At 36.3% G+C, this 17,820-nt stretch overlaps 1 protein-coding gene across 1 annotated transcript; it reads right to left on the bottom strand.

The window, feature by feature from the left end:
* Positions 1 to 7,526: 7,526 nt before the first annotated feature.
* LOC145774782 (ferroportin-like) lies at positions 7,527 to 13,626 on the bottom strand. Its single transcript, XM_082586094.1, has 2 exons — positions 12,422 to 13,626; positions 7,527 to 12,385 (listed from the first exon to the last, which is right to left on the bottom strand). Exons 1-2 carry the CDS (start codon positions 13,624 to 13,626, stop codon positions 11,968 to 11,970), a joined length of 1,623 nt encoding a protein of 540 aa, XP_082442220.1. The 3' UTR covers positions 7,527 to 11,967.
* Positions 13,627 to 17,820: the final 4,194 nt, after the last annotated feature.

Genomic DNA, 17,820 nt, shown 5'->3' with positions numbered 1-17,820 from the left:
TGGTGTTCGCCCATTTTAACCCTTTGCTTTTCAACGTTTTTTTGGAAGTTAACTGCTCAAGGGGGGGCCGTTTTTGGATCAAATTCAATCAGCTGTTACGTGTTATCCGCTGATGCTATTTGAACAGAAGTTGCACTGGTGTGAAAGCAAATCATTTGTATATAAGTTTGAAAAGTCATTATTTTAAAATTTTATATGTTAAACTTGATATTTCAATTTTTGCAAAGGTACCCAAAAACGACAATTTTGATTTAACTTGCCGCTATTTAATTACCGTGCTAATCCGATTTCATGCAAACTTCTGAATAACAAAGAGCTCGATCGAACGCACGAAGTGTGTGTGCGGTGTGCCGAATCATTGCATTGATTAGAATTTACGACTTGCGAGCAAATCTTATTGTAAGCTACTCACTGATTCTAAAATAGTTACAATCAAAGTAACATTGTTACACGAATTTGAAAAAAAAACAAAACTGCGTTTGTTGTCTTACATTTTTATCCTAAACTAATGCATTCCCAAACTCATGGCTAGCTTCTAGTTTTATGGAACCAAATTTCTCATAAGTAACACCTTAGCCTGCTTGAATAGCTGTTTACATCTTCGTTTGTGTATTTAGGTCTACAATTGAGTTTGTAGTATGAATATTTTTAGTAGAGAGAAGACAGTTGAACAAGTTGTTGAAATTATCTGAAATTTCTAAGTTCAAATTAGGTGCTTTTGAAATTGTGGATTTGTGTCAAGTCGCATCACAAATATCATGCAGGCCACATCATAAGTCATTTCGCTTACGGGTGTTTATAAACATGACTCATAAATTACATCCACAAAAAATACAGCATTTATATCAACAAAGCTAAGTTCGAAGCTCACTTTTTATTGAAGATTGTGTCAATCAATTCGAAATAATGCAACAGCGAATTGCCGCCAGCGTCGAAATAATGCAACAGCGAATTGAGGAACGTGCGTAAACAAAGGAAATGTGAAATAACCCACAGTCAGCAAATCTACATAAATTTAACGTTTACAAATGTTGAATCAATGTAAAAGGACTGGATTGCTGACTGGGTCCTTATTGTTTGAAGCACTAAAAATACGCGTAATATCGACAACATCAGCAAGGCAGTGATTATGTTTCTGGCCAAAAAAAAAAAAATAACTTTTGACTTCAAAGATAAAAATGATTATAACGAAGCTTCAAAGTTTGTCGTAAAACATTTTACAGAGATACAATAAACATAATCATTTTGTGCCAGATTGTGAGAAGACTTCCTAGATTCTTTCCAACCATTTGCATGATTGCAAATTATTTTCTATAACTCTATATTGCTAAAAAATGGCTTCTTTGTTGAAACAACGTGGCTACAATTCTATAAGAAATTCTTAGGCCTACTACATTGAAGTAATGAAATTTTTTTTGTGATTTTGCTGATGACGTTTTACAATATCCGAGAAGTAAAAAATAATAATGATGAATTATTTTATAAAACCGTGGTTTGCAAGTGCTTCACAAAAAATTGTTGAGGGAAAATTTACTATTAGACGTAAAACGTTTGTAAAAGAAAATTGTCGGTTTACGTATTTATAATGTTTATTGCGCTGTTATCGAATTATAAACTGCCTGTATTGTCTACCTTTGTGGTTGCCGGCCAGCTTAGAGCAGCATGCAAACCATGCGTTTTTGGTATTTGCATCGTGTTATGATTCTCGAAAATCTCCCACAAGGTCTTTATTTTTATCGTGATATTTTTGTGCCTTGTCTGTCCTGAACTTGAAGTCATTGTGCAGCACAATCCACATCGGTTTTTAGACTCAGTCTTCATTGAAAATCTTTTGTGTGGTGCATCATTTCAAGTAGTGTCTTCCCCTAAACTGTTACACAAATCGCCCAGAACCAGAACCATCGTGTTATCTTACAGCAGTTGAGAGCCCGTTATTGTATGTGTGGAATTATTACTGTAGATGTCTGACTAAATTCATGCCAAAGTTGAGCAAATTCTGCTTTCGGGATCCTTGCCGTTATTTACGGTATTTTTTGTTGATAAGTTTGGGCAGCATTTTTCCAAGATAAATGAAGACATCGGTATTGTTCGTCACTTAGATTTAGTTTTCTCAGCATTGTTTATTCATTCTTTGATCCACTAGTTTGTCCCACTTTTGGTATAATCGGATCGTTTATAGCCTAAATGGCGGGTCTTCACAATAGCCGGCCTCTTATACATTGGCGCAACGTATTCAGATGTTGAATCAATGATGAAGAAAGCTGATTTGTTGTTTGTCTTATGTGACGCCTAACTTTATGCCTCGTCTACAGTACAAAATATTTTGTAATGTACATTGTGTACATTGTACATTTTGTTTGTAGGCCTACATTACAAAATATTTTGTAATGTAGATGAAGCATTATCATCTTTATTTTGCGCTCTTTGGAACAAAACACAGTGCACTGTGAAACAAAAATACAGGACATAACAACAAGTAGGCGACATAAATCAGTGAAGGGACGCCATCGAGTTAGCTGCTACGTGTAAATGAAGCCTATCTCATAATTTTGAGTATCTCACAATTACTGTTTGCAAAAACGCTATTTCTCCGGCTTCTCCCAAAAGCATTTGCAGTGATACATTTCCTCAATTGCAAGTTTTGTCAATGAGAGCATTTCCATAGAACGTTTATTTCGAAACCAAGTTTTCGTGTCTTTATCCAAGAGAAGATTTCTTATTGTAACGTTTTTTATTCGTCAATGAATATTATCTGCTTGAAACAACTGTTTTGAATAGTTTGTGGCCTCCATAGTCTACTATTTTGATCGTGGATTGCTATTCTTCTTTGTAGAGCTGATAACGCAAAAAACGTTTGCTATTATTGTTTCTAATTAACAGCTTTGCGATCACTGGCTTTTCTTTGTAGCATAAGAAATAACGCGCTTTGTATTATTGAGGTCAAACCAAACAAAAGAAAGCAAGAGAATGCTTCTCTCTGCTCGCGCATATCGATGCACGAAGCAATTATGAGCTTATGGCTTGTCATCGCAATGTAATCCATTTCACGCTTTGCTGGAAGTTAGCTAGAAATAGCAAAAATTCACCAAAATCTTGAATTTACAAGAAAACTACACAACTTTTAGCATCAAATTTAATATCATCAGATCCGCCTGGCAATTTTAGGAAAAGTCAAGAAAAACCAAGTGCATGGCGTTACTGTGCTTCAAATAATTAAAGGAAATATGAGGGGGGGGCCAAATCCGGCCTCCCTTTGAGGAGCAAAGTGTTAAAGTTCAGGAGTCAGTAATTCTAGAACTGGCCTGTGTTGACTTTGATTTGGGTACGAACATCGGACTTGCGTAGCGTGAAGTGTCGACCTAAGATTGGTGACCTTGCCATCTCAGAGCTGTGTCGTTCTGTGTTCTGCAGCGGCTGTTTGGAGAGTTTCACTATCCCAACCTGAGTGGGCTATAGCTCCAATTGGGGTTTCAAGGTGTGATTGGGGAATGATTTGGATGTCGGGGGGGGGGGCTCTCTTGAGTGTGGAGCTCATTTATCTTGGGTTAGAGTTGTGTTTGTCCATTATTCACATTACGTTCTTTTCATTTTGTTTCCGTATATGTTAATTCTGTATTTTATGTTATGTTAATTATGCATAACGATCAATGCATCCTTCCAACCGCTACATATGGTGCAGAAACTTGGAACCTTACAAAGAAATTAACACTTAAACAAAGAACTATACAGAGAGCACATGAACGAATCATGATGGGTTTAACATGGCGAGATAAAAAGACTGCCGAATGGATCAGAAATCAAACGAAATTACGAGATATATTAAGCACAATCAAGAAACTAAAATGGTCCTGGGCAGGTCATATAGCAAGATATCAGGACAATAGATGGACTGAAAAATTAACAACATGGACACCACGAGAAACCAAAAAAAAGAAAGGAAAACCAAAAGTGAGATGGAGGGACGACATTGACAAACAATGCAAAACAACCAATTGGTACCAACTAGCACATAGCCTAATCATGTAAATTGGCATGAAAAGAGGAAGGCTTACGCTCTGCAGTGGACTCTCACAGGCTGAAAATGATGATGATGATATGTTAATTCATTTACATAAATAGTAGTAGACAAAACGTTAAATTTCAGTAACATATATTGGGCTGCAGATTCATTGCTTTATATCCAATGAAACATACATTTACTGTTTAGTTTTACAAAGATTTAAAACTGTCAACATTGAAGTGATTACTGGCAATGCTTAGGCTACTAAGAATTCTATTGGCATGCTCATAACCTATTTCAATTACCGGTATATCACTAAGTTATGACTGTATTACAATAGTTGCTTAATACATGTGTTTTTTATATAACTACAGTTGTTTTATTTTGACACTGGATAGGCTGAAAATGTAGTTTTTTGTTGTTTATTGCAGGGATGAAACCAGTTTCAAAAATTTTGGAAAAAAAGGGAAAATCTGGAGTCACCCCAAGAAAATATTTTTGAAACGGTAGAGCTACATTGAATTTAGCACATTCTGTGGCAATTTTGGGATCGCAATTTTCCGGAGGGCAAAATAAAATTTTTAGGGGGGCAGTTCCTCCCCTGAGCAACCCTGTTGCTACATCCGTGCATTATAGGCAACTTTGGCCTACAATCATTTTCTGAAAACGAATACAGCCGATGTAATGAACTGAGATAAGATTGACTTACTTTTTCATATGATATTAGTATTGAGCCTAAGAGGCCCGTAATCGCTGTTGGTGTTACAGAACTGTAATTACAGGATAAGGGTTAAGCAGCTATTGAAGTAGGCTACGTACATTACCGTAATTGTTAATAAATTCATTAAACACTGTTTTGGTCTCTATGCTATAAACTTAAAGTTTACATTACATTAAATATGATGTACTTCCTTGTCTAGGTAAATAAATACGCGATTCATGAATCCAGCCAGCCAAGTAGGCTACTTAATTTTCCCATATCACGCCAGCCGACTAGAGAAGTTGCCCGCCCCTGTTCTAAAGGATAGGCGCATGGATTTTATTTTTAAATAAATGTGAAAGCATGCTGCAATTTTTTTTTTTATTTGTAGGCTACGATACCGTTTTTGTTGTTAAAGAAAAAATAGGCCTACTCTAAACGTGACTTGAAAAAATGAGTGCCTCACCATCTAGGAACCTCACCGCACGTCACTGGCAGTGATGGATCTTCAAATTCCACATGTTTACAAGTTAGGCATGCGTGTATGTTTAGGTGCGAAAATTTTTGTTTGAGTTGTCTGTTATGCCTTTTTTTCCAACAAAGTTGTTTGGGGTAGCCTACACCTGTTGCCTACCTCTTTTAGTCGTTCATGCGAATCTTAAAATTTTGTGTATTTTATTAAAGTTACTTAATTTCGCCATATCACACCGCAATGCTTGCACAGAATTCGAAGATTTAAGTCAAAATATCACTGGACAAAAACCAGCTCATCAACTGCTGCAATAATCGTTGTTTTGAAGGCTAAGCGTTGATTTTGCAAAACGTGACTAGTTTGATTTTGCAAAACGTGACTAGCCACACGATACATTCGCGTTGTATCGAGCAAAGCATCCAACAAAAACACGGACAAATCTCTATCCACAACATCGACTTCATCCAGCAGTTTTAGCTAGAAGATCTGGGCAAAGCACTCTGTCAAGTTCAAATTGAAGCAAGAAAAACCAGATGGACTGAAACGAATTTTCAAGGTAATCAAACTAATCTACGGGAGTTGGCATGCCAGTATGGCTTCATTGATGCTGAAGTCACCAAACAACTACCTGTTGTATTTCCTGCTACCAAGAGGTGTTATATGTGTCTTAAAGAGGCTGACAAGAAGAGCAGAAATCACTGTGGACGGTGCGCTAGGTTCGTGTGCAGTGCACATGCCACACCAAAAACAGATTTGTGTGACATACATGCAATAGCATTGATAAAGATTGAATTGGACAATTGTAAACAGTTAACAGCAAATTTTCATTAATTTTACTTTTGTGTGACTTTTTCTTACATAAATAAAATATAAAAAAGTATTTTTTGAACATTAGCATGCAAAATTGGGACAAAAAGGGGTTTGGTAAGCCGTGTATCGTGAAATGTCTTGGTTGCACGAAGGTTAAATACAAAAATGCCACAAGCGCGAAACATTATCTGAAATGACACATTGCTTAACCGTATCTGTCACTGCTTCCTTTTGGCGTCAAGAGTTACTGGCCGAGACCATCAGGTCTACGTCACTCTTATTGCTAATTACTCCGTCGGCTTATATCAAATAACAACGGGAAAAAGTATGCCGTTGATCAAAAGCCTTATCTATCACTTCAATCAATTTATTTCGCAAAATATATTCGTGATTGTGTATTTTAGGTAAAAAAGGTGATAAAGACTCGGTTTTTGACCTATTTTCGCCATTTCTTGGTCAAATTTCTCAGTTCACATTTTATTTTGAAAGTCCTCTTGCATAGAACACAGAATTTCATCAATTTTGTTTTCCGTTTCTGTGCAAACAGTATTCAATGCACCTTTAGCACTACAAAGAAATTTGCGCAAATAATAAACTACCTTCCTAATTGATGTCTGCCAGCAAAGAATGACTCATATCGAGTCAAAGATCAACTCCCTACCCAGACAGCAAAATCGGCGTTGAATCAATGTAAAAATGACGGATTTTGCTGCCTGGGTAGGAAATGGAATTTCAGCGCCGTCGTGTTATGACTGACAGACACAAAATGAAACCGCACGCTAATAGTAAACTGTCAATCAAGCTATTGAATATCAGAAAATTTCTTGCATTTTATAACTGGCTGTGACAAAAGGTTTATTGTGAACTTCATAATTATCCGATACCAACATAATCGGGACTAAAAGTTGAGGCAAGAAAAAAAAGTAAAAGTCAAGAAATCTCAGGTTTCTAGCGTCACTGCTTCTATGTGAAATCGCTGAATTAGCAGAGGGCAAGACCATAAGGTCTACGCCAGTAACAGATACGGTTAAGTTATGCTTCAACAGAGAGGCAATGAAACAACTTTCATATTCTCTTGTCAGTTTCCACCCTGGATAACTAGAATTTAAAATTAAATTGAGTGAGAAGTTACATTGCCCTCACAAAGTCAATTGAAATATGCTTGAATCGCGTTGCTACTACTAAAATGAAGCTGGAAGGATAAAAAAGCTTCTGTTTGAGCTTCCTGGGTATTTCCGATAAACAGTTTGCGGAGAAATTTGCTGGTTAATTAAAAGGAAGTGGCTATTTTTCTAATACAGGTTGATACAGGTTTAAATGGAAAAGATCTGCGACTGATAGCAAATCTATATTGGACGCAAAAGGCGTTTATTCAGATGGAAGATGGTTTATCTGGTGCAATGGACATAAAACGTGGAGTTCGCCAGGGATGTATACTATCTCCATGTCTATTCAACCTGTATACTGAAATGATTTTCAGACAGATTGATGGAATGGAGGGTATCAGCATAGGAGGTATGAACATATCCAACCTAAGGTATGCAGACGATACTGTTTTATTGGCGGAATCAACAGAAGCTCTCCAAACAATAATAGAAAAAGTGAACAATATTGGAAAGGAATATAACATGAAAATCAACATAAACAAGACGAAAACTATGATTATTACAAGAAAAGAAAATGTACCAAGTTTAAATATCACTATTGGCGGAATGCTGGTCGAACAAGTCAAAAGTTTTACCTATCTGGGACACACGATAACTGAAAATGGCAGATGCAATACGGAAATATTGAGACGAATAGAAATAGCAAGAAACAGCTTCGTGAAAATGAAAAAGACATTAACAACACGCAAAATTAACATCAACACTCGAAAACGAATTGCGAAATGCTATATATGGACTACACTACTCTACAATGCAGAAACATGGACACTGTCATCACAAATGGTTAAACGACTTGAGGCATTTGAAATGTGGATTTATAGAAGAATGCTTAAAATTTCATGGAAGGATAAAATCACAAACAAAGATGTACTATCCAGAATACAAACCAACATGGAAGTTCTACAAACATTTAAATCAAGAAAATTGAAATATTTTGGCCACATGATTCGCAATAATTCTATTCAAACACAACTACTAGAAGGAAAAATGAACGGCAAACGAAGTAGGGGCAGACCACCAAGAATTTGGACTAATGATATTGAAGACTGGTCAGGAATTAACTACAAAACTGCAAAAGAAAAAGCTCAAAACAGAGAAACTTGGCGTCTCATTGCCTCCAACCCTCGACGAGAGGAAGGAACTTAATGATGATGATGATTTTTCCACACTTGTTGCCATGGTTACTTCTGGTGTTGCCAGAATTAGGATTAAAGTTAGAAAGGGTTAAGGTAAGTGTTAGATTTTCAACAGGTCTTTGAAAAGCCTGCCTTTCGTTTTACTGCATTACTCCCGTTGATTTGTGTATTCGCCACCTAGCGTCGTTTTCCCTTCATTGTTATGTTATCGCTGATTTTCAAATGGCAACACTCACCATGAGATTGTCATCGAACTTTCGAGACGTTTTCGTTTTTGCTGCTAGTTTGCCAGCTAGCCGAACTTGTTAGTTACTGTAGTTTGTGACTGGAAGTTGATTGAATGATGCTTTGTTAGCTGCTTCTCTGTTATAATATGTATTTCTACAGGACTTAAGCTTGACAACTGCTATGGTATAGCCTAATATTTACGTGTAGGTTGAATTCCATATTTGCAGCTTGCTATCTCACAAAGTTCAACTTACTAATGAGCCTATTTGTGATGTAATAATGTTTTTTGTAGCTGAATGTTGACTTTCTACTGTGAACATACGTAACGTATCTCTGATGTGCGTAAATTGTTGTTAGGCTAATACTTCAAACTTAAATATTGCAGAGTCAATCACTATAGAGTCCTTCGCGTGCAATTGCATCATTTGGTTTACTGATCCCGGTTATACTACCGGTACGTTTATTATTCTGAATTGTATGATTGATTGATTGGTGTCGTGAATTGTGGATTCATGTTTACTACTGAATTATTGACCAATAATTTGTCAGCCTAATGGAAATTAATTCTTGTAAACCGATCTTAACTAGGCCATGTGAACTGCCACGTTTCTTTGTTTTTAATATTGGTCTAGCGTTATGGTTGTACGGTAGCCTACGTAATAATTGTGAAAGGTAACATCGCGAATTTATTTATTCAGTGCGTCATTGGCCAACCTGTGGAACTTGTGTACCGTACAGGGGATTGAGAACTGTTAGTCAACAAATTTGGTACGTTTATCAGTTCGACTGTTGTGCTTGGTGAATTGTGACTAGTGTCTTATGTTGTGTTATTTCTTGACAGAAAAACCGTATAAACTTCATTGCTGCAAAGCAGTCATTGGAAACCGAGTGATTTCTTCAAGTTGGCGTGCTTTAACAGTGCTCAGTCTTGCCGGGTGGATTAGGAAAATCGTGACGTCGCCGGCGCAATTAACTACCGTACCTGTTGTGTTCGCGTTGCACACAACAGTAAGGGTTAGAGTTAAGAACAAGATTAGGGTTTTGATCTTTACCAGAACTAAAAAAAAATTCCAAAATACAAGTTTTTGTTTTCAACAGCTTTAAACTTTTCTCAAATTAGGGCAGATATCTGGCAACACTATTGAGGCTATTATTACACCATATAGTGTAAATATAGCCACAGCCTAATTAAAACAATCTATAACAATCTCTAAACCACAAAATTGCGAATAAATGTCAACAATTAACAGCTTGATTGATGCGGCTTCAGCTTTGGACCGAAACCTTGTTTATTTAAAAATATATCTGTCGACAAAGTAATAAAAACTAGAATGATTCCTTTCATTTATATGAGGATTAGGTAAATCAGAAAAAGATTTTCAAATGAAATTTAGTAAATGTCTGGTTGACAAGCCATGATGATTTTGTAAAAACGTAACTTCAAAATATCCATTTTTGACCCACTATTAAATTGACAAAACTAAGACCGTAGTGCAATTGCAAAGCAATATAAAAAAACATAGAATTAAATACATAATTATGTACACATCCAGAGATGGGCAAGATCGCCAGTATTGGTGATCTTGAAGATCAAGATCACTGTCAAGATCACTTTTTGAGTACTTGAAAAAAAATGAAGTTTTTGATCAATGATGTTGCAAAAAATAGTTACTACTGTATAAGCAACCTGGGTTAAGGTGTATAGTTGGTATTGCTAACTTTTACTTTTAACTACTCGATCGCTGGCCTAAGAATTGTAATGAGTTAGTGACTGTTGCTATTAGGCCTATCAATTGTTGACGTAGTTTGCGTAGAATCGCAACGTCACACCCAAGGCCGAGGTTAGTTACAGTAGTAGCCTACTGAAAAAGCAATTAGTTTAAGCTTTTTATTTATAATAAATAAATAATAATAAAGTTTGAACTGCATCATTTTTTATCAAATTTTTGTCTGGTTTATGTAGGAGTTTTTATTCGTGTTACTAAGTTGTTTTAACTTTCATTGTATTATGTCAATGTTTATTGCACCATTTGCCCATCTGGCAACCTTGATACAGTTGTCTGTTATCAAAAAAGTTCCAGAGGTTTGCGGTCAAACAAAACCGCTCCATACTCAGACCCTAAACAAGTCTTGGTCTGGTTGATTTGCTGCAATAAACCACTTTACAGGACCAAAGTCGTGTAGATTTTTTAATAGAGTCCAGATTTTTTAACACCGCCATTCTAGACTTTTGAAACATCCAAAATTGGATCAAAGAAAGCAAACATTTCTTTAAAATTCACACATGGAAATTGTGAACAAAGTTAAATCATTTTTTATTATACGTCAACATAAAGTACACGGAAGTTGACTTCTTTATTATGACCAACACCGAAACCTTTTTCAATTTTGAAATGGCAACACTGACCAGATTAGATGGAGATTTTAAATCATCTTTTGTTCGACACATACCATATTAGCAGTGGCTTAATGTTAATAGTCGCCACTAACTACTTTGCACAGTACGAGTTTTAAAAAATGCCTCTATCTAGGAAGTAAACTTTAATTTTAAAGCGATCTTGATCTTATTGTTCTTTAAGACCAAGATCACACAAAAAAAGTGATCTTAGATCAAGATCACCAAAAAAAAAGTGATCTTGAAGATCAAGATCACTTGTGATCTTCAAGATCAAGACCACGCCCATCTCTGTACACATCTTATTTTTAAGTGCAACATACCTCATATGAAAGCGTGTTGTGGGTTTAAGCCTACGATCATAATTTCAAAGTGAACTGAACAATAAACAATGCAAATTTATCATACTTTTTTTTCACACTTAAACGTAAGGTTTTTAGCCAAATTAATTTATAAAATCCAACAATATAGACCAAATTGAATCATAAAAATGCTCACAACCATGAAGAATGATGCATTGTATCCAACTCCTACCACGAGAAAGGAACTTATTGATGTTGAGAAATGGATTTACAAAGCTCTGTAAGTTATAATTGCAAAAAAAGAAACCTCTATAAAGACCAGGAATGTACATAAGTTAACTTTAAGCCTCCCTACTGAAAACTGTCTGTTGCCACAGAAAACTAACTATGTAGTTTTTTAAATGTGAGTTTAGTTCAGTCTATTTTGTTGGAGAAAAAACAAAAATACACAAATAATTCGCACAAGGAAGGCAGCAAAAAACATGCTTTGCAATGTTCAATTTATAAATCAAAATTTAGTATCTCGAACACTCATTCATAAACTCCAACTTATAAATATAATCACAAACAAAACAAAAGATGGTGGGCGTTTGTAACAAATGACTTCCCTCCTGGTCACTCTTTTATGAATTTCTCCTCAAAACCATAACTGCCACAAAGCAATTTGGTTAAAACATTGACAAATTTGATGTCCGCAATGCTTTCTTGAATTTCAGAAAAATACAGAAAACTGATAATTCATGAGTAACAGATTTTCTTTATTTAATATTGTTGTTCTGCCTATCTCTGGGAAGGTGAGGGAGCAGGTGACCTCTTTCTTTTCGAGCGTAAATCATGTAAAGGCTATAACCTGATGTTACAAAAGCAGACGACAAAATGACTAGAATCCCAAATTGATCAGGCCGAGAAAAAATTAAAACCAAAACGAAGTGAAGTAAGTCCATAAAATTGTTAAGTGATGTTTGGACTGCACTAAATACTCCTCGTTCACTGGCAACTATATTCTGCTGAATTAACTGTGTTATGGTCAAATCAAAGCTCCAGAGGCCAATTCGTGCAGCAATCATTCCAATACACATTAATATGATAGACAAGTAAGACGTAGGAGGATCAACGCCTTCCAAACACTTAAAAAAAACTTGAGATCCTTTTGAATCCTCAAATGGTACATTTGTGCTGTTCAGGAAAAGTGTAGAGTGCATGGTGGCTGACATGCTAATATCAGTTGCATTAAAGTTTGAAGCAGCGGGAAAAAATGTTGTTGGTATTTCAATGCTGTTTTGATATTCATTTAACACATAAAAAGGACTTCCCTCCACAAAAATTGAGGCAATGCAAGGAATGAGGGTCACTATATGAAAACATGCAGAAAAAAGTCCAACTCTAATCAATCCAAACATTCTTTGAAATACAGGAAACAAGAATGTGCCAATGATTCCAGACAGTCCTGCCCCAGCAACTATTAGACTGACCATAAACTCACTAAAACATTGGTTGTAGATATATGCAGTTGAAATGAAATCAAAACCAAGTGTGGTCATGTAAAGAAATGCCATTCCAATGCATGGCAGAGTAATTGGCTGAGACATATATGTTTTCCATCCATTTTTTATAGTCCAAAGAAATCCAAACATCTTTTTAAAGATGGAATCTTCTGCTATTTGAACAACTACTTTTTGTTGATCTGAAGATATGTTTTTGTTGTCATCAGATTCATCAACACCATTGCGATGCAATTCTATTGTTTCATCCTCATTGAATGATAGTTCTGTCTCTGTTCCTGGTTTCTGAGCAAGTGCAGGATTTTTGTTATATACGGCCCTAAATAGAAGATATTCTCCAACCATAGAAACAACATTCCAGCACATTATAAGAATGGCTCCGCCTGTGAGATCAGCCACAGTCATTATTGGGCCACAAGCTAATGGAGCAAGAATTTGTGTGAATAAGTCTATTCTTCGAGTGTTGGAATTCAATTTTACCAAAATGTCTTCCTTTTCATTGGCAATCACTACGATCCAATCTTTTTGAATGATAATTCCTGTTGCTATACTTCCCAGTTGAGAAATGCAACCAAGAAAGATAGCACCAATCTTGACAACCACAACATAATTGGCGTCTGGGTTTCCAAATTCATGATTAACCAACAACAATGCAGCAGATGCAATCACAGAACTATTTTGGATGGCTAATGATGCTTTAGCACAATATAACCGTGGTTTTCGATCTATCCAATCACCAACCAAAGGTCCAAGTAGTAAAACTGTAATCGCCAAAGCTAACCCGTAGGATGCTGTCAATGCCAGCGAGTTAGGTTCTAACTTCAAAAGAAAAAGTGCAATGGCAAAATGCCACATCCGATCTCCCCATGATGATAAGAAATGTCCTGCATATATTAGGGTGGAGGATTGAACCATTTTGCATACTCATAGGAAGTCGTTCACGATCAGAACTTACGGTAGACAACACAATCTGAATACCTCCCAAGCAGTGTCAGTCAGCTATGTTTTAAAACAAGACAAACCTGTAAAATAACACGAAAAAACAAGCTCAAAAAAGCGGCTATATCCAGCCTGCCTTTAAACTACAAATACCGAAACCATTTCGATCTCTGTGATTTTGATGAACACAAAACATTGAAAACAATACAAAATTACATTTTGCTGCATTTGTGCAGGGTTGCCAGACTAAAATTTGCAAAAAAGGCCGACTCACCAAAAAAATAGGACAACTTCAGGCCAAATAGTTAGAAAAAAAGACCAAAAAAAGCCAAACTCAAACAAGATAAAATAAGCATTGTAACAGTATCTATGAGGCAAATAACCCAGTTCGAAAACAGTATTATCACATACCTTCAAAGATTTGCAAACATGCACAAGAAAAGATTCAGTTACACCACGAGCAAAGATTTTTTGGCAAAATTTTACAAAAGTTATTAGATCATTTGCAGAACGAAGAAGCCTACATTATAAGCCACTCACACGCAGAAGTTCTATGGTTCAGAAAGTTTTGGGTGGAAGATTGCATCTTGGCTTTGTTTTCACATTAAAAACGAGAGAAAATATTCACTCAACCACAGCGTTACTGACTGAGGCAACTAGGCAATCCAAAGTAAAATGTGCAAGGTCTTTAAAACTTGGGTGTTCTAGCACACCTATTGTTCCAGACAATTGTTCACCTAATCAAACGTCATATAAAAACCGTTCAGGTCTACTGAATCTTACGTCATGGAAATTCCTAAAACATGAGCCAAAATTGCACCATCGTTCGTAAGACTTGTGTCAAACCTGTTTAAACATGAAACATTGCATGAACACCTGTTGAGAATTGCGTGACAATGCCTTTCACTATTACGTCACAGTACTGCATACAGGAGTCTGAGATATTGAAATCTATTCTGGTCATTCGTAAAATGGTTGCTTGAAAGTTGGCCGCATATTGAACTGTTGTGCTTATTGCTTGCTAGCTGGACAAAAGTTCCGTCTTTTATCCAAGTAATCTGTTCTGTAGTGACAAGTTTTAGTGGTGTACGGCGTTGCATCCCATTTTCGACAGCCAGGTGGCTAATTTTACAGGAATACACTTTTGAATAGACGTTTCAAAAGAGTGTTTATTTTTCGGTCATTACATACAGACGAACGGATCCGGGAACTTTATGTTACAATTTTCCCACGAAGAGATTATGGTTTACCGCTGTGACCACCTATCTAAAATTGTTCAGAGTCTGAAAGCAGTCTCTTAGCCATGAGCTTCAATAATTTCACTTAAATGATCAATCAAAGCTACAGAACAGTGGCATGCTACGCTAACTGCGATTGGTATAATTTCTGCTGTTTTTGTCTTTTCATCTTCTTTAGGAGTAGGCTACGGTACCGGTAAACGATGGCTTACTTTGTAAATTATCTGGGGCTCTTTTTTGTGCTTCTCGGATTTTTCTTGACTCCAAAGATTACTCGCTTTTGGTGCTATAATAATGTGACAAAGCTTGCAATAAGCATTTTCTGGTGACTGGTGTACCTGCAGCTTTCTTCACTCAAAAGTACGTTTTATCCCAATTGAAATTATATCTACGGCCAGAGGCTTAAAGACTTAAAGAGGTGTCTTAAAGAGGCCGACTTAATTTTATTTGTCTTGGTGACAAACAACTTGAAACTTGTGAAGTCTTCACTCATGTTGTGTTTGTCCTGAAGAGACAGAAGAAATACAACATCAATAGCCTATAGGCCTACCACCTCCAGCAAGATAATATCAAATGAATTCTCAGTCAAAAGGATATGCATAATTGCATATACTTTGGAAACTATATCAGTACAGCAATCCCAGAAAAATGTTAGGGGTCTGGTTAGCCGTTTATTTGTGCTTCTGTAGATAATTGTTAAATAGAACGAAATATAATTTTGGTGGGCATTTTGAAAACCAATATGGCGGATGATTGCAATGTGGTTAACGCTGGGTATGTAGGTATGCTTGTAATGGATTCTTTGACCCTTAAAACATATGATTAGAATGTTTAATAAAGTTTCTAAGTTTATTAGGGGCCGAGATGGAGCAAAATATATATTTTGCGGCGGCCATTTTAAAAATTCAAAATGGCGGCCATGCGGACATCTCTGCAAATGTAATCAACGTTTTTCGAATTCCTCATGGTCTAAGCTAAGTTACAAAAATGTATAGGTTAGCTAATCGCCCAAAATTTTGAACGAAAATACATACCGAACCTGACTAATGTGTATTTTAGCAGAAATCACAAGTTTTCTTTCTCTGATAATTACCCCATCAAATGAGGGAACTATTGGACAGGGTAGGGGTAATTGCTGGACACTGTCCAGTATTTACCCCTTATGTAAAAAAGTACTAGGAAATTATTATTATTTGAATTCCCTGACCTTTCTGAAGTGAAATTAGATGTGATGTAGTTTTATGTTTTGTTAATCTATTACAATTAATGAAATTTTGTTTAAAATATAAGCATAAGGTTCTATCTACTATGCATTAAAGTGCGTTGTGTGCCTTCAAAAATTCAAAAAACCGTTGAAAACAAAATTATTTATTTTGTGGGTGAGGCTTGATTAAAAAAGCAAAATTACAAATTTTCAAAGAATTTGATCAAGGTTTAGGTGCTCCACATCCCAATCGCCCGTATCCCCTTGTTAGCTTGACAATAGGGTGGAGTGAAAAAAACTGTTTTTTTATTAATATGTTTAATTAAAAAAAAGGGAGTCTATATTCCTGAAAAATTGGCAAAAAACAACAACAAAACTAATTTCAGGGAGTTGCACCCCTATTGGCCGTGCTACCCTCCATTTTATTTATGTTGTGGGCAGTGGCGTAGCCAGGAGTTGTGAAAGGGGGGGTTTGACGGCCGGCGGTGGAAGCCCGCCTGTGTCTTCCCAAAAGACGACATCCAGCGGCGGGGGGTCTGGGGGCCACTCCCAGAAAATTTTGAAAAATTAATTTGAATTTGGTGCATTCTGAAAGCATTTTCAACAAAAATGTGGATATAAATGTTCCTGTAAAATGGTGCTGTCCGGTGGCATAGCAAAAGGATAAAATCATATTTTCTTGGGCATTTTTTTGGTAACAAAGCTAAGTCTCTACGTTTTCTTGTTGCTAATTCCTGGCTGAGTTATATGAATGTTTGGTATTGGCAAAACTCGCTCCTTTAATGCAGTTTCGTTTAAAATTAGGCAAACTTTGTTTTAGAGACATACAGATTGAAAGCATCATTCTCAATATCGTGACGTCACACGCGTGCCAAAGGGGGGTTGTAAGTATAACCCCAAAACTCCCCCTTGGCTACGCCACTGGTTCTGGGCATTGTTAAAAAACTAGCTACTAAAAATACGCTATTCAAAATAAGTCTGCAGAGGCAATATTTTGTGAGCTATCATTTAGTGTTTCTGGTGAAATTACAACCTTCAAGTGTCCAATAATTACCTCAAAACCGAGAAACTGTTATGGGTGTCATGTTGAAAATGAATTCTTAGTTCCGCCCGTGAACTCACACCCATAGATGAGAAGTATAAAACAAATGATAACTTTAATGTACAAACGATACCACCCAGTATATCGTGGACGCGTGAAAATAGCAAGACAGTCCGACCCTCGTGTCGTTATCTTCTATCGTTGATCACGGTCTTTCAAAATTCTGTCGGGCGATCCTTATAACTACTAAATCGATTCTCAACAGAACTAGTACGCTCATGTACTGTAGTTAACTAATGTAACATTAAATTATGAATTTCGCTAAGAACAGACTTCATTTATAGTACGCAAAGAGAAGAGAAATGATTCGAATGATAGCGTCATACTCAAAAAGATACAAGCTGCCTTTGCCGGCACAAACTTCTAACTACGTTGATTCAACGTCAAGAAATACAGAGTCGACAAAAGGCAAGATTTTGCTGGCGCACAAATAAATGACTAAACGAACCGGCGTTCACAAATAACAACACAATTGCCATTACGTAGCTGCTTTTGCATCAAAACAAATCAGTCAGTTGAGGTCAGTCGCCTAAAAACTCTGTTTATGGCACAAATTACAGCAGGGGTTATATCAATCAGTGGGGACATTCATGCTCGAAACAAAGGAAATAATTTATTTTTCTTGT

Source organism: Aplidium turbinatum, chromosome 7 (assembly GCF_918807975.1).
Source record: "Aplidium turbinatum chromosome 7, kaAplTurb1.1, whole genome shotgun sequence".
Classification (NCBI taxonomy): Eukaryota; Metazoa; Chordata; class Ascidiacea; order Aplousobranchia; family Polyclinidae; genus Aplidium; species Aplidium turbinatum.
Note: the sequence above shows the minus strand (reverse complement) of the source record. Positions and strands in the feature narration are given on the sequence as shown.